Source organism: Drosophila gunungcola (genome assembly GCF_025200985.1).
Source record: "Drosophila gunungcola strain Sukarami chromosome 3L unlocalized genomic scaffold, Dgunungcola_SK_2 000009F, whole genome shotgun sequence".
In the NCBI taxonomy this organism is placed as follows: domain Eukaryota; kingdom Metazoa; phylum Arthropoda; class Insecta; order Diptera; family Drosophilidae; genus Drosophila; species Drosophila gunungcola.
In genome coordinates, this window is record NW_026453181.1 from 1,915,766 (window position 1) to 1,932,768 (window position 17,003).

Genomic DNA, 17,003 nt, shown 5'->3' on the forward strand with positions numbered 1-17,003 from the left:
CAAATGCAAAATAAATTTTGTAAATGATAAATAACAGACTACAGCCCATTATTATTTTTTTAAAAAAACAAGTTAAATTAAAACATGGGTATTTTTTACTGGATGCTTAACATTTTTACAATTATTTAAGAATGATTATAATTAATTAGGAGCTTGCTAAATCTTACTTTCACTTTTGGAAAAACAATTCTAAATTTTTTTATACATTGTTTACTTGCTTATGAATAACATTTTTGATAAAATCATTTAAACATTGCTATATGTCGAAGAACTAAACAAAAAATTAAAAAACAGAAAAGTTATAATTTTTTTCATTTATTTTTCCGATTGTTCTTATGAGAGCTATATGATATAGTCGTCCGACTTTGATGAAATTTAAACCGTAATCGGAAATATTTAACCATTACTAAATGTCGAAGAACTAAACAAAAAAATAAAAAACAGAAAAGTTATAATTTTTTTTCATTTATTTTTCCGATTGTTCCTATGGGAGCTATATGATATAGTCGTCCGATTTTGATGAAATTTAAACCGTAAATCGGAAATATTTAACCATTACTAAATGTCGAAGAACTAAACAAAAAATTGAAAAACAGCAAAGTTATAATTTTTTTTCATTTATTTTTCCGATGTTCCTATGGGAGCTATATGCTATAGTCGTCCGATCCGGCTCGTTGCGACTTATATACTACCTGCAATAGAAAGACAACTTTTGGGAAAGTTTCATGCAGATAGCTTTAAAACTGAGAGACTAGTTTGCATATAAACGGACGGACAGACGGACAGACGGACAGACGGACAGACGGACAGACGGACAGACGGACAGACGGACATGGCTAGATCAACTCGCCTAGTGATGCTGATCAAGAATATATATACTTTATAGGGTCGGAGATGTCTCCTTCACTGCGTTGCAAACTTCTGACTGAAATTATAATACCCTCTGCAAGGGTATAAAAAAATGTATTGTTACAAACTTAAGGTTATGGTATGTTTGCTAAGAGTTTCACAGCCAATAATTTTGACTGCCAACTATAAACAATTAATTCGCATTTACAACTGATAATTGAAAGTGTCGCGTCACATCGCTTCATATATCAACAATAAAAATTTTAAGCCCGATAGAAACTCAACGACAGCTTCCCTATCGGGAACCCAACTCGAAATAATCTAAGCAATACCTACACGTGTTCCGTGTAGATTGCGTTCCCCAGTTTTCCTCGAGCTCCTCCAATTATCTTGAACAGCTTTGAAGGCCCGTAAACAACCGAACCCAAAAACTCTCCAATCCTTAAATATTTCCGCACAGTTAGCGTTTGCAGTACTTGCACTTTTCACTGGCCCCCGGACCACAAACCTTTGACTAATTTTTGCTTTTTACCCCGATTTCGTTAGGTAGAGGCCTAGCCCACCCAAACATAAATTCTGTTGGGTCAGTTCAAGCACGCACCGAAATTGGGAAAAAAAAAGTTAAGTGAAAAGAATGGTGGAAGTTGAAAAATTGTTTGGGTCGGCGGGAAAAAAACCAAATGGAGGAAAACAATTTTGTGAGTTTCGGTGGCAGACTTAAAGGGTTCTCAAGTCTCTCGACGCCTTAACCTTGCCGAGTAACTAATGGGTTAAGGCAGCTGGCAAACGGCTTCGTACATTCGGATTCAAGCCGCATTCGCGAACAATTCTCGTTAGGCGGCAAACCAATTGACACTGAATTTAATTCCGCATGAGGTGTTTTGCCATAGCCTGACATTTGAATTGGTAATTCCTACGCCCGCGATGCCAACGCGATTTAGATGGCAGCTGCCCGACCCCCTCTTTTCGCCACTTTGCCATTTATTTGCCCCTGCCCACACCACACAACGGAAATTGCCTTTTTTGCCCGACTTCCGCTTTTGCAAGAGTCCCTTTCCAGGATTTTTCCAGCCCAGCATTCAGCGATACTTCAGTAAATGACAGCTTGCCACTGCCTCGTCATGGAGCTGCTCCAGGTTGTGCACTTATAAAAAATCCCTGCATGTTTTCAACCAAAATAAACTAGAACAATAAATACCGCAATTAAATGTGGTATATTTTTCAAAAAAATGTTAGGCATTACTTTAATTTAAAATACATTTTTAGATTTATTTTATGTCATGTTTCAATAATCAGAATGCAATAAAACAACAGCCGAGTTATTATTTTTTTTAATTTTGTTTTGCTATTGTTTCTATATGATGTGTCGTATAAACAAACGAAGAATGACGACTTTTGGGAAAGATTACTAAAAATATTTTCTTGGACATTCCCCTCTAAACTATGATTTAAATTGCAAATTTTTTGAGTGTGATCCTGTTTCTTCAGCGTGCGTCTGTTCCAGTGCCTAGTTTTTGCGACACTTGGCATGCCACGCATAAGGCTGTCAATGTCAATGTAACGTGTTAATTTCAAAGTGGTTTAGTTTGTTGACGCAGCTGGTTAGGCAGTCAGGAAAATAAGCAGGACAAGGAGCAGGAGTGGTAACAGGACCTCGACAGAGGCAACCAGTTCGGGAAAAGAGCTACTCCTTCCGTCATCTGGGGCGTAAAATGTAAAGGCGCATGTGGTTTTCATGCCACTCATGAGCTCTGTTGGGAGTTACTCAGCTGCCTTTATCCTTTTTGCTCACTGCCTGCTGCTGATGATTTCTATCATGGCATTTGATTGATTGAAACTTTGCCCGAGTCATGGGTAAGGGGGCTTAAAAAGGGGTGAGAAAAGCTGCTTAGGGATCTGAAGTTTGCTGGTTGTGGCATTTAGTTTATTGAACCATTTGGCAAGCTGTCGGCTAAGTATTGGCAAAATATTTGCATTTTAAAGTGATTAATTATGGGGCAACTCATGCAAGGATGGAGAACTGCCTAAGTGAAGTACAGTCACGTAGAAAGTCGATTACCAATGAGAATAGATGGCAATTGAAAGTCAATTTGTTATTAGCGGAAAATGGGTTTGAGTTGTTTCAAGTACTTATAATATATTTTAAAAATGTACATTTAATGAGAACATAATTGTGTGGGCTAAAAGATTATAAATTCAAGACTAATTCAAGTTAATTTTCTGAATTTAATCTTTTTTAATCCGTTATCAATGATAAAAATGAATAATTTAATTAATTAGTACATGTTAGAATAAAAAACTTTGAAAGCCTTTACTTTTTTTGTAAATTATGGATTTTTTAAATTTATATATAAAGACAGTTTGACATAACTATACTTTAAATAGGTTATGCAATGAGAGAACTTATTGAAAATCCTGCGGCTAAATTAGGGCAATAAAAAAGTGGTTCCACCGTCACGGCGCCCGAGTTCCACAGGGTCGATAAGCACCTCGCCAATTCTGCGCCCGAATGAAGCAATTCCAATGAGTTGCAGCCATCCGATTTGCGGATTCTCGCCAAAGCCCGGACATAAAAGGACTTCTGCCTGCCAAATTCAGCAGGCGAATGCAAATCCCATTTACACGGCTGCGACGAACAGAAAAACCAACAAAAGCTGGGCCCACATTAGCAGCTTGTAAAAACTGTGAATGCTCCAAGCAGAGGGGCGTGCTCGTAGTCCTGTTTATGCGCCAACGCCTCCTGTTACTCCTGTTTATCCTCCTCCAAAAGGCCCTAAAAGGACCTCCTTCCACACGCCCAAGCTCATTACAAGGCTCAGCACCGCCAAATGCCAACTGTCATGTGGTTAAGGGTGAGCCTGAACGCAGGACCCCCAGCACGAGAACCAACACAACAGAAGCCGGGGAAAAGCCGGAGCTGAGCGCCTGGGAAATGGGGAAAATCTCCAGCTTCGATTCGAGCATCAAAATTTTTGGCAGAGAATAAAATTTGCTTGTGTTTTCGAGAGATTTGCGTTGACAAAAGGCGTTGGTGGCTGGCAGAAATGAGACCGTATTGTGTTCGTCCTGGCAGGCAAATGAATGTGCATTGCTACACAGAAAAACTAGCTGTCTTATTTCACCATTCCATAAAGACCAGGAATACCTTTTTGTTAAATTACAAAATAAGTGGCTTCTTCTCGATAAACAATACGGGGACTTTGGGCTCATGGTTTTTTAAAGAAATTTTTAACATTCTTTTAAAACAAAAATTACAAAAATATTTTTAACACTTTAAATTAAAGTTTAAAAAACTTATTAAAGTACCAAGTTAAAAAGTTTAAGCTGTTAACGTTTAAATTTAATAACTAATACAATTTTTAGTCTTTAAAAATCAATAACAAAAATTACTTTGATTTGAAATGAGTACCAAATTTAAATTAAAAAAATTTTTTTTTTTTAAAAAGCTCAAAATTTGCAAAGCATTAATTATAAATGTTTGAAAATCAAGCTAAGTCCTAGTGTAAGCTACTTCCTTTTTCCTCAGTGTGGGCAAACAGGAAACGGAAACAAGGGTGGCAGGAAGTTGGGGCCTTTGGCCAAACCTACAACGCATTCAAAAATCTAAATGCACGGGACTTTCATTGTCGCCAGGCGAAGCTCATAAACTTGTTAACTGAAATTGCCGTTTTGGTCTTGGTGTTGGTATTTGGGCTTGTATTCAGTCTTCTGTGGCTTGTGTTCGGATTGTTCATCATTTTGTCTGCCAGCATCTGGCATTGACATGCTTAAACGTGCTCTATAACACCAATTCTGTTGTTGTTCCGAAAAACAAAAGCCAATTATGTGGCCTGAAAAGCACACAACCATCTGCTGACCTGCAGAAAAACAGCTGAAAGCCAAAGCTAAGCTGCAGAATGCCTGGCAATAGCATACTTAGGGGGGCAGATAGTTGGAATTTCTGGCTTTATCTCAAAACTTCACACCAAATCGGACATATTTCTCACATTTCTGGGATTTTAAGGTACTGAGCTGGGAGAAAGGTATATAGGCAAACTATAACCGTTATATTGTTCGCACTTAGAGCTAAGAAAATTCAGCACGAATGTCTGATTGTCCGTCTTGAAGACACCAGAAATTTGATTTGTAACAAGAGTGACAATAATCCTAGCCCCATTTCGACCCCATTTTCTAGTTGACCGCAAAACGCGCACATGTATGTATTTATTCCTGAATGCCATCCACATGGCGTATGCGCAATAAAAATAACTGTCTAACCGCATAACCGACTAGCCCGAGGAAACTGAAAGTCCACGAGTGTGTTCGGCGCACTTGAAGCAATTTGTCTTCCCAGCTACGTGACTTATTCTACTCGTCCGGTGCTCCATCAAAAACACGAATATATGGCGGCGAATAATGTTCGCTGGATGCTCATGTTATTCCCATGCCCGTCACTTTATTACGTTTCGCTTTCGCCGCTTTCGACGCTTTCGACGACGGGACGAGGTCAGCACTTTCGCTGGCGGGACCGAAAATCCTTGCGACTACCGGATGTTGATCTGATTGCACAACATACTGCTCCAGTGTTGCACACGCGGCACCCATTTCCGTTCCATTCCATTTCGTTTCGTCGCTAAGCGCCGCTCATTAGGTTATGCAAGTTGAACACGCAGGTGAAGTGACATAAAAAGCGGAGCAACACTGCGACAAATTTCATTTGAAAGTCCAACAGTAAACTTCCCAATCTTAACTAAAATATGAAAATTTCTTTCTGAAACGTATTTAGGCCTACCTTAATGGTATCAAAACAATTCGTAGCACATAGCTTAAATCAACGGCATTTACTTGGATTAAAGTTATAAAAAAATGGTTCTGTAATAGCAGCCAAAATACAGATCCTGCTATATTTTTGTTTAGTTAAACATTAAATTGGATGTTTATTAATAAGCATACTGTAATGAAAAAAAAATGATTTCCGGTAAAAGGATGGAATCTATAGTTAAAGTAAATCAGAAAAATGCTGTTTGATATAAAGTCTAAATGCTTCATTATTTATTAAAATTTCTATAGCTTTCCTCCTCCCGAATTAAAAATTGTAAAACTTTTAAATAAATAATGTAATCACTTGGTAAAATAAGAAATTAATTCCAAGAAGAAAAATGTAAACGTTTAGGTAAGAACAAAACAATGCTATAGATTGCTAAATTATAAATTCAAGATACAATTTTTGCTCAGTGAAACCAGGTACAGCAACCGGATTATCAACGACTATCTCAATGTCAAGTGCCAAGAGCTTAAAGAGCCCAGCCAACAGAATTTTAGAATCAACTGAAAGATACACTTGAAGCGGGCTTAGACCGCAAACAGCCACGTGAACAAAATCCCTCACAGCAAAAAGTGTAAAGTAAAAAGGCACCATGAAAAGAAAGCAAAAAAGACCGTAAGAGAAAGGCTTATGGAAACACACTCTAGAGATAACGCCCCCATTGTGGCAAGCAAACATGTAGCAAGCCAGGCTGAAAGGGGCGGGACGGGGCGGGGCGGCTTAAACACTCTCAAGATACTGCGGTGCATTTGTCTTAATTTGTGACAAATGCAAGGCAAGACAAACAAGCTGCCAAGTAAATGGAAAAACAAAGCACACATACCCTTTTTAAACAACTTTAAACGCCATTTATATTTTCCACAATAATTTACAATCACAGCTTAACAACTTCGTTTTAGCAGTTTACAGTGAACAAATATAATTGGATATTGAGATATATCCATTAACTTATTCGTTAAAATGTTTAATTTTGTTTTCTTAAAATAGTCCACGTTGATATATTTATATGTAATACGTACAAAAAATAAACTAAATATTAAAATAAATTTTTGTTTAAAACGTGTTTTTCAGCGCTAAGCGCTTCCTTTTCTTTTAAAAAATTTATTTTGTTTAATACGATTTGCACATTTAAACAACTTGAACACTAATTATTTTGAACACAAAAGTTTTTATTATAGTTGATTTCCTTTTTGTTCTTTAAATGTTGAATACGTGTAATATTAGTTATTGTTAGTTATTAAAAATAAATACCCACGAGAGATGTTTAGAGTATATATATAAAAGCACTTTGTTGAAAAGTGCAACCAAAGTTTGACCTTAGAAGAATAACCTAAGCAAAAAGGCAGCCAAATGTAAAGCTGCAGGCCACAATACGCCCACCGAGAAAAACAATGACACATCCATTAGCAAGAAACATAAGCAACTAGCTAAGAACCTATTGTCACTTACCCTTCAACGCTTTTTCACAGGAAAACTCAAGAAAAATCGAAATTTTAAGTCGGAAAAATTGTTGGTAAAATTTAGAGCTACGTTGCTAACTCGAGGGTTACCTATGGCTTCCCAGCACAAAAAGGTGATCGTTGTCGATTCGAAGAGCTCCTACGACAAGCTACTCGAGGATGCAGGGCCCAACAAACATGTCCTGGTCGAGTTCTATGCCACCTGGTGTGGTCCTTGCGCGATGATTGGGCCCCGTTTGGAGCAACTGGCAACGGAGTACTCCAGCCGGATGATGATCCTCAAGATCGACGTGGACCAGAACGAGGATCTGGCACTCCAGTACGAGATCAGTAGCATGCCCACGTTTCTGATCATCAAGAACCGTGTGACCCTCTTCCAGTTCGTGGGCAGCAATGTCGATAGAGTCGTCAGCACGGTGGAAAAATATGTGGGCAGGGCAGATGAAGTGCCAGTCAAGGCGGGAAACAAGTCAAACGAAGGCAATGCCAACTCAGCTCCCGTGTCAAAATTGTAGAAATGCCAAAATCCCTCTGGCTGTTTTAATCTGGTCATTACCATGCAGTTAAAAACCAAAATAAAGTGTGTATAAAACTTTAGGTATGAGTTGTGAGTAGACCATTAGGGAAATATTTCACTAAACTTCCGAAAGGTATTGCAAACTATTAAACACTTATTTCAGGTATTCCTGAACGGCTTATGACTTATAAAACTAATTTGAAATTCAGAGTCGACAAGTTAATAGAGTTTTAAGTATGAAATTTCTACAGAAAATACTTGAGTGTTCTTTTAAAGGAGTCAAAGTGGAGGAACAAATTTTCTTACATCGATTGTACATTTTTTAACAGCTTGAGAAGCATTCCATTTTTACATGAATAGAAAGAAATACAAGTTCTTGGAAAAACTATTTTATTGCACTCTTAGCTGATAGAATTTTCATAATAAATATTTTTAATTAAATACTAAAGCCGAGTGTGTGGCTTTGACCCTTACCTCTGCCACTTTAAACGGCGCCGTTAACGAGATTCGCATTTAAGTAGATTCCAGCTTGGCTATCTAAAGCAGTGCTCACTTCATGTCCCGCAGCCACCTCACTGAAAACAAAGAACCTTTTGTTGCTCAGGTCCCCATCCCGCTGCCATCTGGGATCTACTTTATAGGGAGACGGCATTGTACTAAGCCATTGTTAGTGCCCGTAAGCCGGCCATATGTGCGACTCTTGCCTGTCGCTGGCTTTATTTCAATTAGATTAATTATGCCCGGCCCGCACACCCGGTGCCTGAGGTTTGTGTATGTGGACAAAGTGATATTTTGCCAGTTGGTGCTGGCAAAGTATTTCAAAGCAAAAATTAAATCATATGAAAGCGGAGAGTTCTAAAAATATTAGCGGAAACGTGTCGATGCTCATGATTAACCTCACGTTTTTTGTCAATAATTGATAAACAGAAACAATTAGTGGAAATAAGACCATAATAATAATAATTTATCAATAGAGAAAAACGCAGATTAGCTGTAAAAATACAAAAAAGTGAATTAAAAATGTCCAAATGGTTTTAATTTTAACTATTAATTATTTTCGCTACAATTTGCATTATCATGCAAATATCGAGTTGGCTTTTTGTGTGTCAAAATTAATTTTTCTGGGAATAGGCAAAATTAATTTTTTGTAAATTTGTTTAAAAGTATTAATTGGGAAACAGATGTATGCGAGGGCACAATAATTTGCCAAATACTTTGAGGCTTAAGAGTTTCTGAGTTAAAAAAAAAAGCAAGTAAAAATGTAAAAACATTTGTAAAAAAAAAATGGTCACCACTACAATCCAAGTTAAATAAAACAATCCCATATGGCGGCCTTAAGCGAAAAGTGGAAGCGAGAGAGACGGCTTGTGTCCATCGGGTCCTGACAGCTGTAAACTGACACTTTGTTTTACTCAACCTTCAGCTGAGTGCAATCCTCTTTTTCCATTCTTTTTTAACATTCCTGAGGACCTTATTGAAAACTTATTTGTCTTGCCGTACTTTTTTCGTACTTACGGCATCGCTGTCTGTCTTTTTTTTTTTAGAGCTCTTGCTTTTGTTTTCGTTATACCGTAAAATCGAAAAGTTTGCTGGCTTTTAATATGAGCAAAGGATGCTGGAGAAAGAGAAGAAAAATCATGGGATCGAGGGGGACGGGCATAGCGATAATAGAAAGAGACAGCGACTGGCTTGACTTTCTTCACCCGGAGACATTTGCATTTTTATTAAAATGAGAAATTGCAGCAGTTGCAGTTGACTGAATGCTGTCCTCCTCTTTCAGGCGCCACAAGGATGGACAAAGGGTCACCGGACCGGAAAAGGGTTAAGGGGTGCAAAGGGGCTAAAGCGGGCTTGGAGGGGTTTCGCTTTAAGATGGGCAACGAACTGCTAAACATCCGACAATAGACAATTTATTTGATAGTTTAAAAAGTTAAAACCAATGATGTTACATGCTTACTGTTTTACAACCACCTGAACTAAAAATAAGAATAAACCACTTTGGACGAAAAGAAAATTGTTTATTCTTAATAAGTTGTCAGAACGAAAAGTTTGAAATCCTAACAAAACCTTAAAAATAATATTTTAAATTGTTCCTAATTATCTTTTTAAAATCAAACAAAGAGTTAACTTCTCTGGTATGAAAATAAAGCGACAAACATTTTTGAAATGGATTTTAAAAGTGAGCTTTCAATTTTTTCAAACCCCTTTGACATTCTTTCAAGTCCTTTTACCAATTCATCAACCATTAATAACCTGGTTGAAAAGTAAATACGAACTTAAAAAAAAGCTAAACAATATCGATTCTTCAAAATTTCATGCTGATCTTAAACTTAAATAGTTATCAGTAACCTTGTGAAGTTTTCGGTAGAATCGAAGGTGAAAGCATCAACAATCGAGCGCTACTTACAGCCTTCAACAAACAATAGGTGTATTATCTGTTTAGTATTTATATCAAAAACTTTAAAAGTAAAACTTTGAAGGAGCTGCAATTCGAAACCATATGCTTACGGGTGAAATGGCAACTGGGGGAAGGAGTATGGGCTATAAATTTGGAACTCGACCAATGCCGAGTGTTCGGCTTGCTGCGTTGTTGAAATTTATATGCCAAACCCTGCCGGCTCCAAAGCCTCCGCCCCTTGGAATCTCCTTTGTTATGCAAGTTAATCCTTTTTATAGCTATTGTTCAGCGCATCAACACGCCCCCCGTTGAAGAGCACACGCAACCGCCCACGCCCAGCGCATTTGTTTCAGAGGGGGGTGGTGGAAATGGAAAAACGGGGATCTGCAGGGCCGAAGGGGGGCGGGGGCTTTGGGGGCAAGCAGCAGCTGTGGCACATGTCAGTGCATTTTTCAACGGCTCCAAGAGGCGACACTGCCAAGCCAACATATTAGCTGCCACACATGCCGTCAGTGGGTTAAGGAATGAGCCACTGGTGTGGAGATGGGTGGGTGGTGGTGATGCCATTGAGTAAGCACTGCAAAAATATATATGTATATATATAAAATATATAAATATATATTTATTTGAATTTATTGTTATAGAGGCTTAAAATAGATTTAAACCGCCAGTTTTCCAACTGGATTTCGAAGTTACTGAAATCGCTTAGTTTTCGGGCAGAGCTCCACAAAATCTATTAGAAAAGTTATCTAAACTTGTTGTGTAACAAAGTTAAATAAATAAACCAACATTTTTGAATATTTAAACCAGTTTATTTTTAAAAGAACCTAAAACTTAAAGATAAAAACCAACTTATCCAACCCCCATTTTATTATACCATTCAGTCGATTAAATGTACTTTCCAGAGTTCTTAAAAGTAATCCGCAAAAATGTTTCTCTGTGTGGGATTGGACTACGGCCGGAGCTGATGCATGTGCAGCTACTGCTGATATCCGGAGCTAAAATCTGGCGCATGTTGCGGCCGCAGCAAGTGTTTGTGTGGCACGCCGCAAATTCATTATTATTTCCAACTTCCCGCCCCCCAGATGCATATAAACACTTTCCCGTATGAAGTGGCAGCGGCTGCTGGGAAAACTGGGAAAAACAATGGAGGAAAAAACTCGCCGTTAAAAAGACCTTAAAGACTTTCAACAAGTAGCAGAACCCAAAGCGGCAGCTTGGCTTTTCAGGAGACTTAAGATCTTATGTTTTCTGCTCGTTGAACTTAGTCAATTTATACAAGTACAGGTCACTTCAATCTGTTCTTAGATTTAGTTCTAGCAAAGGTGACAGTGTTAAAGGTAGAATTTAAGATAACAAGATTCTTAAGAAGCAAAATAGTGTTTTGCCGTTAAGTAAAACTTTGGATTCGGTATTATATGATCGGGAATTTTCAGTTCGTTCTCCTTTTTCCTCATTGTATTTAAAAAGACAATCAATTTTCAAATTCTTAAATAAATCTAGTAACAAACTTAATCACGTTTATCCCATTTATGTTATGTTTAATAAAATAAATCATTAGCATCCATTTTTAAAATCTGTGCATTAGGAGACTCCTTTCAATAGCCAAAACACGGAAGGTTTTAGTTAAAAGAATTCTTAAACGAAATGGTTTTGAACACTTTTCGAGAACGAAAAAAGTTAAATGGACCATTATATCCTAAACTGGATATAACCATTCGGCCAGGTGACTTGGAACTGTGGGCTTCTTGTTTTTGCACTTGACCTTGTCCTGTTCTTCATCGCTGCTGCACTGGCTGCAATCGCTGATACTATTGCCACGCCGGAGAGTTCGGGCAAAAACGTTGCGATGACAACGCTCCGCGGACTCCACATCGGAGTAGTCATCGACATCGGTGAGGGATCCAGTCATCAACCTTTCAGCCCGAAATATAGCTTGGGCTTGAGCCACACTAAAGGCCCGATTACCTGTACGCCGCCTCAGGATGGATGGCCGCCGAAGTAATGAGGAGTTCGACGTCGATGATGGTGATGGCGATGGCGAAACCGAGCGGCTTGCGGAGTACCAGCGACGCCTCGTCCTGGGCCTCAAATTTGTAGTAGCTGGCACCGATCGTAGGCCATTAAGCCAATGATCCGGGATCGGACTAAGTTCCATCCTAGCCTCGGAAGGAACCCCGGTCTCGGAATAGTTTGACTCCCACTCAACGAAGGATTCTTCATTGATGCCCAGCCACCAAGGTGATGGACACCAATGGCGAAAATGTCACCGATGGACTGGCTTGAAGATTTGGATTGGGACTCACTGGCACCGGAGCGGAGGATACTGGCGGCTCATGTTCATCCTCCTCCGTAGTAAATTCAGTTTCGGAAGAAGACATCATGAGATTCAGTAAGACGAAGCCAGAAGACTTGAAGTGAGTTGAGCCGAGTTTTCCCAAGTGAATCAAAAGAGTTCCGAATATTTAGGTAGTAATCAGACGATCTCTCCTTCTCTAAGTAATTTCAATTTAGTATGACGGCAAATGCCAGTGTTGATTTGAAAATGAATACTTAGCTAAAGCTTGTGTGACCCTTTTATGCTAGAGAAATTAAAAACATAAATATAAATTTTTTCAAATTATTTTACATTAGTTTAATCAAGAGGCTTGCAAAATTATTTAACAATAAAAGCGTTTTTTTATAAACCTTTTATAAAATTACTGCTAAATCAAGTAGTTTTTGAAATCGTAATCTGTAATATTAAATAATATTTTAAATCTCTAAGAACACATTTTAAACTCTTACCAAACGAAAGTTTTGTTGCAAAATTAGCGTTTAAAATACTTAAAATATTTATGCATTGAAAGAAAACATTTGTTTTTTGTTAAATCTATTTATTTTCCGCCATGAGCTTGTCAGTTGATTTAAAATTGTAGCCGTTTATGATCCAAATTCACCGACTTGAACAACGATGAGGACATGGAAACAGATGCTTTTATAGAAAGTGTGGAAAGCTTTCTAACCATAATGCCTACCACTTTGGGTTTTTTCCTATCTCAAATTCTTTGTGGGCACATGCATCCCTTAACAACACGCCGATTCCTGCTAGAGTTTGTTTTCATTGGAATACCAACTGTGATTTTTATCACCGTGGGCAGCGATTATAGTTATGTATATTCAGCTCTGATAGCCGCAGTTATTATGTGTTATCTTTATGGAAGTAGCTGGCCTTCAAAAACCCGCATATTTGAAATCGGCAAACGTCCAATTGTCTTCTCTCTAATCAGAGCCACTGCCTACAATGGAACCTGTGCTGCCATTCTGGCCGTGGACTTTAAATGTTTTCCAAATGAGTACAGCAAGAGTGTATTTTATGGATCTTCTGCTATGGACATGGGCATTGGATTATTTGTGATGACCATGGGATTGGTGTCTAATCGAGCCAGGAATTTGGCTGATCTGAGAAAACTTCCAAGATCAGTGGTTCCTTTGATGATTTTGGGTGTTGCACGTACCTTTTTTGTGTTTCTAAGTGGATATTCTGTGGATGAAAATGACTATGGTCGGCATTTAAATGCTTTCTTTATTCTGGGATTCACTAAATTGATGGGTAGTGTGTATAGTTTACTGGCTAAATCGGATGGGCAGCTTCTGGGACTAGCTTTGGGATTGCTTGTTCTACATGAAATAGTGCTTCAGCTGGGTATTTACGATTTTGTACAGGAATATGAAGTAAGAAGACAGGATATTTTCAGTGTCAATCGGGAAGGTTTGAGTTCCCTTCACGGCAGCGTTTCTCTCTACTTGCTGAGTATGTGCTTCTCAAAGTGGTACACTGCCAAGAATGACTTAAGTTACCCCCAGTTATGCAGCAAAATAAGAACAATTTTAGCTATTTCTGTTATCAGTTGGCTACTAGTTCTCTTATTCACCACTTTTTGGGACGTTTGTCGTGTAACCTTTAATTCCGGCTATGTTATCTGGATTTTTGCCATCAGTGTGAGCCTTATCCTGATTTATGCTTTCTTCTTTCAATTGGCACTTTCGAAACCTTCTGTCGAAAAGCGCTATACATCTCTGGAGCTGAGAAATAGTACTGATGATCAAATAGATTCACTGCCTACCTATGCGAGGAGCCTGAACATGAATGGCCTAACCCACTTTATAATCTCCAACTTGCTAACTGGATTGGTTAAAACTTTCCTTAAGCCCGAAAAACGAAATCATCTGGAATGCGTTGGTATAATGTCTGTCTACATGTTTATCAGTGCTGGAGTGGTCTTTATGATGCTAAAAAATCGAGTTGGAATATCTTAATTGGCGCATTCTTAATAATCACACAAATGCTAAGAGATTTAAATGCAGTCCTACCTATAGTAATGGAAACCATTAAGATACGAACAAAATAAATGATATCCTATGGCACAAAGATAGTTGTCTTTAGTATTACTTTTAAACTATAAATTCATAAAAACTGTAGTTCTAGTGTTTCCCAGGTGCTCAAGACCCCTGAAACAATCAAAACTCACTGCACTTTCCCTTAAATTCTATCTATCGTTTAGTAATTAGCTTCAACTTGTCCCGACAGAAATTCAAATGAATTGGAAAAGATAGAGAATGCTCCTCCATGGAGTTCTCCCCTTCTCGGCTTCTGTGAGTGACTGCCCTCTGGCTTTTCAAGTTAAGTGGATTGTGTAAAATTGATGGAACTTCTGTTGGTTTTTGCCCCATTCCCTACCCTATTTTCCACTATGTTTGTTTGTTTGGCTATCCGCCGCCTGTCGGTTGCCACTTGCAATTTCTTGTTCTCGCACTTGACAAATGCACAAATGAAAAATCAAATAGTCCGGCGAGCGCATTGCATCTGTCGGATAAGAAGATGAGTCGGCCAGAAAACCACTCGGTGGTGGAGTGAGCAATCCCGGTTTCTATATCAATAGCCCGGCAATTTTTCAGTTAAGAGTAGCTTATCCCTCATTCAGGGACAACAAATTATTTGCCACTTTTTAACTCATTAATATTTAATGCATTTAGGCAGCACAGCAGATGTGACCGCCACTGAAGGACATCAAAATCCGGCTCAACCGCAAGTTAAGAAACTCAAACGGGCATTTTGGTAAATATTTGTATGCCTGGGTCAGTTGTAAAGTTACTTAATGGATAGACAGTCGTTAAGGTTTAAAGTGGGATATTTATATCCTGAAGCCACACAATTTTGTCAAGTCAGAAAATTGGGCCCCAAGGAAGAACATTAGTCAAGGAAGCTTTTGAAGAAAATAAAAACAAGTTTTCAGCATGTGTTTTCAATTGAATCTGTAACTGAAATTAGAAAAAAATCTTACATTACATATATTGAACCTAAATACATAGGGTTTAAAACTGTATTCCGTCCCCAACTACAAACCATTTAAAAACGGAATTAAGTATTCAAATTTAAAAAAACAAATCCAAATAAAAAAGCTGGCTGCTAAAATTTAACCAAATTGTTTCCATTTAAAATTGATTTTAATTTCTGCAGTTGTTCTTATTGTGCACTGTCTGGAAATTAAATTCTTAAACAGGGTGGTCGGTTTCAACCAATTATAGACAGATTGAAAGACAAGCTTTTAGCATCTGCTCCAAAAGGAATACAGATAAGCGACATACAATCACATCTTGTGTTCTGACCTCTTTCGACAACTTCAAAGTTTTTTTGGGCGCTATCTTCCATTTGACAATTTAGAAATATATTTTATGCACATTACCAAAAGGTCGCAGCACATTTATCACATTTGTTGTTTGGCTGTATGTCCTGTCCTGTTTTTGTTTCGTTACCACTCCCCTTGGGGATGCTGTGCTTTTATCTTCGCTTCCAGTTGGCTTTGCTCCACTCACCTACGTTGGCTGTCTCTTTATAGTCGGCTACGCAATTCAATTTATTTGGTATTTCTTATTTATTTTACTTTTTTACTTTTTTAACATTTCCCCCACTGTTTGGACTCCTGGGCTCTCTTCGTTCGCTTTGGCTCTGACAATTGAAAAACCGCAGCCAGGCGGGCAAACAAACCAACCGACAAACAAACAAGCAAGCAAACGTTTATAAACGCGGCCATTTTCATTGTACAACAGGGCGTATGAGTTACGAGTTATGTGCAATGCGCAGTTTGGCTGTCTGTGTTTGTGTGCCTGCCACAAAAACTTCTTGGTCTGTCTTCGTTCCTTCCTCAATTCGGATTCTCTTGGTTTTGTTTGTTTGCTCATTTAAATTGTTTAATTTGCATTAAGTGACAGGCAGCAGTTATTTTCTTGGGATATATTACACGAGTCCCTGGCAATAAAAGAATAAAAATCGAATTAAATTTATTCAGCAAGGAAAACCTTCTGTTATTACATAACCCTCATCATAAGTAAAATTTAATTAAGAATAACATAAGCGACTGTAACCAATAATTTACAAAATACTTTAGGAATATCCCAAATAACAAACAGTACATTGTAATAAATCCAAGCATCAATTAGAATGCCTGAAAAAATCAACGACAACGTAAAACATTTTGAAACAGATGCGAACATTTTTGAAAAGTATGTGAAGTGCAAATAAAATATGTGCAATAAATCATTGCCAAAATGTCAGAATAAATCCGAAAAGATGGCGAAGTATGTACGCGGAATGCAAAATGAGAATTGCCGAACTGGAAACTGAATGAAATACCAAACCAATTTATTTGTATTTAAATAAAATCTATTTTTTTAATGCAGCTATAACAGTGAACTTAATGCAAAGTTAGACGCGGAAAGCTGAGTTAGTAAAATCAGATAAAATGTCTGGTAATGACTTATCCGTGACTGAGACAGCGCAAAGTGATCAGGTATGTAAAAGTGTTAAGCATTTTATAAACTATCTTTCAAAAGTCCAAGTCCCCCCTCAATTTACACATAATTGACACAAAAAATATTGCATGCACTTAAAGCTTTCACAACTATGAATATAAAATAGTTAACCCTTTGATCCCA

General features: G+C 37.9%; 4 protein-coding genes across 10 annotated transcripts in view; 3 read left to right on the forward strand and 1 right to left on the reverse strand.

Moving 5' to 3' along the window:
* LOC128259909 (venom dipeptidyl peptidase 4) overlaps nt 1-17,003 on the forward strand; it is an 86,167-nt gene that overhangs the window by 55,282 nt on the left and 13,882 nt on the right. For 3 of the 6 annotated variants that reach the window (XM_052992541.1, XM_052992535.1, XM_052992539.1), the window contains exon 2: nt 16,749-16,858. The exons of the other annotated variants lie outside the window; for them this stretch is intronic. In XM_052992541.1, coding sequence (XP_052848501.1) covers nt 16,811-16,858 — 48 coding nt within the window. In that variant the 5' untranslated portion in view covers nt 16,749-16,810. The remainder of the gene's footprint in view (nt 1-16,748; nt 16,859-17,003) is intronic. 6 annotated transcript variants of the gene reach the window in all.
* On the forward strand, nt 6,938-7,710 carry LOC128259928 (thioredoxin-2). The gene has a single exon (XM_052992566.1). It carries the CDS (start codon nt 7,206-7,208, stop codon nt 7,626-7,628), a length of 423 nt encoding a protein of 140 aa, XP_052848526.1. The 5' UTR covers nt 6,938-7,205; the 3' UTR covers nt 7,629-7,710.
* On the reverse strand, nt 11,549-12,585 carry LOC128259926 (uncharacterized). The gene has a single exon (XM_052992563.1). It carries the CDS (start codon nt 12,184-12,186, stop codon nt 11,728-11,730), a length of 459 nt encoding a protein of 152 aa, XP_052848523.1. The 5' UTR covers nt 12,187-12,585; the 3' UTR covers nt 11,549-11,727.
* LOC128259917 (uncharacterized) lies at nt 12,776-15,371 on the forward strand. Of its 2 annotated transcripts, none has more exons than XR_008268096.1 (2): nt 12,776-14,965; nt 15,045-15,371. XR_008268096.1 is itself a non-coding variant. In XM_052992552.1 (2 exons), the coding sequence occupies exons 1-2, from the start codon at nt 12,990-12,992 to the stop codon at nt 13,973-13,975; spliced, it is 933 nt and encodes a 310-aa protein (XP_052848512.1). In that variant the 5' UTR covers nt 12,776-12,989; the 3' UTR covers nt 13,976-14,106. The 2 variants fall into 2 exon arrangements, 1 of the variants encoding a protein (XP_052848512.1); XM_052992552.1 differs by lacking the exon at nt 15,045-15,371 and having other exon boundaries at nt 12,776-13,821; nt 13,875-14,106.

Excerpts from the sequence above, each read along its gene's own strand:
- LOC128259928 (XM_052992566.1), top strand. The coding sequence starts at position 7,206 with ATGGCTTCCCAGCACAAAAAGGTGATCGTTGTCGATTCGAAGAGCTCC.
- LOC128259917 (XM_052992552.1), top strand. The coding sequence starts at position 12,990 with ATGGAAACAGATGCTTTTATAGAAAGTGTGGAAAGCTTTCTAACCATA. Across the intron at positions 13,822-13,874 it reads CGTTTCTCTCTACTTGCTGA|TTATGCAGCAAAATAAGAAC; the intron begins GTATGTGCTTCT and ends AGTTACCCCCAG.
- LOC128259926 (XM_052992563.1), bottom strand. The coding sequence starts at position 12,186 with ATGGAACTTAGTCCGATCCCGGATCATTGGCTTAATGGCCTACGATCG.